At 58.6% G+C, this 6,000-nt stretch overlaps 1 protein-coding gene across 3 annotated transcripts in view; it reads left to right on the top strand.

The window, feature by feature from the left end:
* Nucleotides 1-678: 678 nt before the first annotated feature.
* Nucleotides 679-6,000, top strand: part of sec62 (SEC62 homolog, preprotein translocation factor) — a 99,411-nt gene continuing 94,089 nt past the window's right edge. Inside the window, exon 1 of one of the 3 annotated variants that reach the window (XM_038815585.1) lies at nt 679-792. In XM_038815585.1, coding sequence (XP_038671513.1) covers nt 757-792 — 36 coding nt within the window. In that variant the 5' untranslated portion in view covers nt 679-756. Of the gene's footprint in view, nt 793-3,964; nt 4,081-4,280; nt 4,378-6,000 lie in introns of those variants that run through there. The other 2 variants (XM_038815587.1, XM_038815586.1) reach the window with 2 other exon arrangements.

Genomic DNA, 6,000 nt, shown 5'->3' with positions numbered 1-6,000 from the left:
GGTGGCGGTGTGGTTGCAGTTACGACTCCCGGGCGGCAGGTGGCGGTATGGCTGCAATTTCCCCTCATGGGCAGCAGGTGGCGGTGTGGCTGCAGTTTCCCCTCCTCGGCGGCAGGTAGCGGGATGGCTACAATTTCCCCTCACGGGCAGCAGGTGGCGGTGTGGCTGCAGTTTCCCCTCCTCGGCGGCAGGTAGCGGGATGGCTACAATTTCCCCTCACGGGCAGCAGGTGGCGGTGTGGCTGCAGTTTCCCCTCCCGGGCGGCAGGTGGCGATGAGGCTGCAATTTCTCCACCTGGGCGGCAGGTGGCGGTATGGCTGCAGTTTCCCCTCCTGGGTGGCAGGTGGTGGTATGAATAGTTTCCCTTCCCGGGCAGCTGTTGGTGGTGTGGCTGCAGTTTCCCTTCCCGGGCGGCAGTTGGCGGTGTGGCTGCAGTTTCCCCTCCCGGGCGGCAGGTGGCGGTGTGGCTGCAGTTTCCCCTCCCGGGCGGCAGGTGGCGGTGTGGCTGCAGTTTCCCCTCTCGGGCGGCAGGCGGCGATGTGAATAGTTATCCCTTCGGGCGGGAGGTGGCGGTGTGGCTGCGGCTCCCCCTCCCGGGCGGCAGGTGGCGATGTGGCTGCAGTTACCCCTCCCGGGCGGCAGGTGGCGGTGTGGCTGCACTTACCCCTCCAGGGCGGCAGATGGCGGTGTTGGACACTGGTCGCTGAGTCTCGCGATGTTTGGCTACCCCGTTACACGTCACTTGGGACCGGTGAGATGGCGGAGCGACGCAAACAGAAGAAGCGGAGCCAGGTACCTGGGAGAGAGAAAGGGGCGAGTGGGGAGGGAGAGAGGATGGGGAGAGGCCACGGGTTAGGGTTAGGGTAGTCAAGGGGATATGGGGGGAGTCAAGGGGATATGGGGGGAGTCAAGGGGATATGGGGGGGGGGGAGTCAAGGGGATATGGGGGGGGGGGAGTCAAGGGGATATGGGGGGGGGGGAGTCAAGGGGATATGGGGGGGGGGGGAGTCAAGGGGATATGGGGGGGGGGGAGTCAAGGGGATATGGGGGGGGGGGAGTCAAGGGGATATGGGGGGGGGGAAGTCAAGGGGATATGGGGGGGGGAGTCAAGGGGATATGGGGGGGGGGGAGTCAAGGGGATATGGGGGGGGGGAGTCAAGGGGATATGGGGGGGGAGTCAAGGGGATATGGGGGGGGGAGTCAAGGGGATATGGGGGGGGAGTCAAGGGGATATGGGGGGGGGAGTCAAGGGGATATGGGGGGGGGGAGTCAAGGGGATATGGGGGGGGGGGAGTCAAGGGGATATGGGGGGGGAGTCAAGGGGATATGGGGGGGGGGAGTCAAGGGGATGTGGGGGGGGAGTCAAGGGGATGTGGGGGGGGAGTCAAGGGGATGTGGGGGGGGGGGGAGTCAAGGGGATGTGGGGGGGGAGTCAAGGGGATGTGGGGGGGAGTCAAGGGGATATGGGGGGGGGAGTCAAGGGGATATGGGGGGGGGAGTCAAGGGGATGTGGGGGGGGAGTCAAGGGGATGTGGGGGGGAGTCAAGGGGATGTGGGGGGGGGGAGTCAAGGGGATGTGGGGGGGGAGTCAAGGGGATGTGGGGGGGAGTCAAGGGGATATGGGGGGGAGTCAAGGGGATATGGGGGGGGGGAGTCAAGGGGATATGGGGGGGGGGAGTCAAGGGGATATGGGGGGGAGAGTCAAGGGGATGTGGGGGGGGGAGAGTCAAGGGGATGTGGGGGGGGAGAGTCAAGGGGATGTGGGGGGGGAGTCAAGGGGATGTGGGGGGGGGAGTCAAGGGGATGTGGGGGGGGGAGTCAAGGGGATGTGGGGGGGGGGAGTCAAGGGGATGTGGGGGGGGGAGTCAAGGGGATGTGGGGGGGGGAGTCAAGGGGATATGGGGGGGGAGTCAAGGGGATGTGGGGGGGGGAGTCAAGGGGATGTGGGGGGGAGAGTCAAGGGGATGTGGGGGGGGGAGTCAAGGGGATGTGGGGGGGGAGTCAAGGGGATGTGGGGGGGGAGTCAAGGGGATGTGGGGGGGGAGTCAAGGGGATGTGGGGGGGGGAGTCAAGGGGATGTGGGGGGGGGAGTCAAGGGGATGTGGGGGGGGGAGTCAAGGGGATGTGGGGGGGGGGAGTCAAGGGATGTGGGGGGGGAGTCAAGGGGATGTGGGGGGGGAGTCAAGGGGATGTGGGGGGGGGGAGTCAAGGGGATGTGGGGGGGGGGAGTCAAGGGGATGTGGGGGGGGAGTCAAGGGGATGTGGGGGGGGGAGTCAAGGGGATGTGGGGGGGGAGTCAAGGGGATGGGGGGGGGAGTCAAGGGGATGGGGGGGGGAGTCAAGGGGATGGGGGGGGAGTCAAGGGGATGGGGGGGAGTCAAGGGGATGGGGGGGGGAGTCAAGGGGATGGGGGGGGAGTCAAGGGGATGGGGGGGAGTCAAGGGGATGGGGGGGGAGTCAAGGGGATGGGGGGGAGTCAAGGGGATGGGGGGGGAGTCAAGGGGATGGGGGGGGAGACAAGGGGATGAGTGGGGGAAGACTGGGTGGGGAATGGTGGTGGGTTGAATGGAGAGAGGGGAGGATTGTGAGGGGAGGAGGAGGGGGGATTGTGGGGAGGAGGAGGGGGGGATTGTGAGGGGAGGAGAGGGGGATTGTGAGGGGAGGAGGGGGGATTGTGAGGGGAGGAGGGGGGAGATTGTGAGGGGAGGAGGGGGGGTTGTGAGGGGAGATGGGGGGAGATTGTGAGGGGAGATGGGGGGAGATTGTGAGGGGGGGAGATTGTGAGGGGGGAGGTGGGGGGTTGTGAGGGGAGGAGGGGGGTTGTGAGGGGATTAGGGGGGGATTGTGAGGGGAGGAGGGGGGGATTGTGAGGGGAGGAGGGGGGGATTGTGAGGGGAGGAGGGGGGGATTGTGAGGGGAGATGGGGGGGATTGTGAGGGGAGGGGGGGTTTGGGAGGGAGAGGAGGGGGGATTGTGAGGGGGTGGGAAAGTGGGGATTGGACAGAAAGGGGCCTCACAGAGGTGTTGGGCTGACATTGGGGAGGAATGGGGCAAGGGAGCAGATAGAGAGGGAGGCTTTGGACAGAGGGTGTGAGAGGGGGGATGGCAGAGGGAGTGTGCGAGAGGGGGGATGGCAGAGGGAGTGTGCGAGAGGGGGGATGGCAGAGGGAGGGTTTGTGTATAGGGAGTGTGTGAGGGGATGGCAGAGGGAGATTTTGGTCAGTGAGGGTGTGGTAGAGGGAGTGTGTGAGAGGGGAGGTGGCAGAGGGAGCGTGTGGGAGGGGAGGGTGGCAGAGGGAGTGTGTGAGGGGGGATGGCAGAGGGAGGGTTTGGTCAGTGAGGGTGTGTGTGGGGGGTTGGCAGAGGGAGTGTGTGAGAGGGGGATGGCAGAGGGAGTGTGTGAGGGGGGATGGCAGGGAGTGTTTGGTCAGTGAGGGTGTGTGTGGGGGGGGTGGCAGAGGGAGTGTGTGGGAGGGGAGGTGGCAGAGGGAGTGTGTGGGAGGGGAGGTGGCAAGGGAGTGTGTGAGAGGGAATGGCAGAGGGAGGGTTTGGTCAGTGAGGGTGTGTGTGGGGGGTGGCAGAGGGAATGTGTGAGAGGGGAGGTGGCAGAGGGAGTGTTTGGACAGAGAGGGAGTGTGTGAGAGGGGGGATGGCAGAGGGAGGGTTTGGTCAGTGAGGGTATGTGTGGGGGGGTGGCAGAGGGAGTGTGTGGGAGGGGAGGTGGCAGAGGGAGTGTGTGGGAGGGGAGGTGGCAGAGGGAGTGTGTGAGGGGGAATGGCAGAGGGAGGGTTTGGTCAGTGAGGGTGTGAGAGGGAGGATGGCAGAAGGAGCGACAACAAAGTTGCGGGCAGGGAGAAAAGGGGGCTGGGGGGAATTGTGGAGCAAAGGGGAGGGAGGTGAGAAGAGGGCAGGGTGTCTGAGTGTGGTGTACACGGGAGAGGTAAATGGGCATAAGGAAAGATTACAGAGGGACAGGAAGATGGGGCAGAAAATTGAGCAGGATGCCAAGGGGCTGAGTGACAATGAGTCGGGCTCCTGCACAGTGAGACAGGAAGGAAAGTGGGTTCTGGTGAAGGGAAGGTGAGTGTGGCTTAACTCCTGGTGGATCCAGAGCTGTGGGGTTCTTAACTCTGAGCTCCTGTTTTGTTGATTTAAATTGCATTTGTCTCTGTAGTATGAGCTGAATTTGGTACCAAGTCAGATGGGATGATGTTGGGATGATGTAATTGTGACACAGGTGTTGCTCTCCTGGGACACGATCAGCAGTTGACTGCAGTCTGTGTTGAAGACTCCCAGCCTGAAGTGTTGAAGACTCCCAGCCTGAAGTGTTGAAGACTCCCAGCCTGAAGTGTTGAAGCATTGGCACATGATCAGATGGTGCATGATTCCCCTCAAATCTATCTCTCTTATTTGCTTCAACCACTTCTGTGGTTAAAATGTTTCTCGCACGAACCACTCAGGGTTAAGATGTTTCTCCTTATTGGAGTTTTAGGGCAACTCTGTATTTATGGCCTCCAGTTTCACTCTCCTACAGGCAGAAACTAACTAAGTTTAATTTCACCTCTCATCTGTAAATCACTCAACTCATTCAAATCTTTCCCTTACTGGTTTGACAGTTCACCATCGTTATGGTTGCTTAGGTAGCTCCATGGTATGTTCTTGACATTTAAGTTGCGGTGTAAATGTTGGATATTAACTAAGAGAATCGCCATGCAATTTTATGGTGTCAACCAGTGCAGCCGGAGTCGAAATGTCATTGGTTCTGTAGGCTGATGGTCACTGTGCGGCACTGAGAGTGAGGTGCCATCTTTCAGTCGAGACATTAAACTAAGGCCATACCTTCCCGACTTAGGTGGATATAAAAAATTTCATGGTACCGTTTGACAAAAGAGCAAGTAAGTTTCCCCTAAGTGTTCAACCGATATTCAGCCTTCAAGCAACAGTTTCAATAAAGGATTTGCTGGTCATTGCTGTTCCTGGGGGTTTACTGTGCACAAATTAGCTGCCGTGTATACCAGACGACAACAGTAACTACACTTCAAAGATATTTCATTGGCTCTTTAAGATACTTTGGGATGTCCTGTGATTGTGAAAAGATATTTGAAGATAATAGTTGGCCTTAAATTTATTATTATTATTATTATTATTGTCATAAGTAGGCTTACATTAACACAGCAATGAAGTTACTGTGAAAAGCCCCTAGTCGGCACATTACGGCGCCTGTTTGGGTACACAGAGGGAGAATTCAGAATGTCCAAATTACCTAACAGCACGTCTTTCGGGACTTGTGGGAGGAAACCGGAGCACCCGGAGGAAACCCACGCAGACACGGGGAGAACGTGTAGACTCCGCACAGACAGCGACCCAAGCCGGGAATCGAACCTGGGACCGTGGAGCTGTGAAGCAACTGTGCTAATGGAATTGCTTTCTTTTTGAGCTGCTGTTTATTTTTCCAACAACAAAGCTTGGGGCAAAGTAACTTCATGGACCTGGCTCTGGCATCAATATCAAATGCTGGACTTCTTTGAATACACAAGCTAAGAACCTGCATCTTGTAGTCAGGTCTATATTTTGTTGCAATATGAAAGTGTGGGATATTGAGCTTTGTTAGAGAGAGTCAAAAGTCAAGACAGAGCCATTCTGTTGGTCATTGGCCTTTTCAACTCTTGATCAACATCTCTGGGTCTTCAGCTGGTGGGAGAGTAGGGGAGAATGTTTTGTTCCCCACCCTTATGGCTGTGATGGGTTTGGAATTGCTCTCTCTCTCATACATTCCCCCCCCCCACCCTGGGGCACACCGACTGCACCGATCCTAACCTGCACGCTCCAGTGCGCCACTGATCCCTTGTTACCAAGGTTCCCGTGTTGCCATTAGTGTTACATGTGTGCACTGTTGTGAGCTTGAACAGAAGATCCTGGTTCCTTATCCCTGAGTTAGGCTTGGAGAGAGGTTAAAGATGATGCTGGAGTAACTTCATTTGATGAATTGGGCATTTTCGC

The sequence above is a fragment of the Scyliorhinus canicula genome, chromosome 13, assembly GCF_902713615.1.
Source record: "Scyliorhinus canicula chromosome 13, sScyCan1.1, whole genome shotgun sequence".
NCBI lineage: Eukaryota > Metazoa > Chordata > Chondrichthyes > Carcharhiniformes > Scyliorhinidae > Scyliorhinus > Scyliorhinus canicula.
Note: the sequence above shows the minus strand (reverse complement) of the source record. Positions and strands in the feature narration are given on the sequence as shown.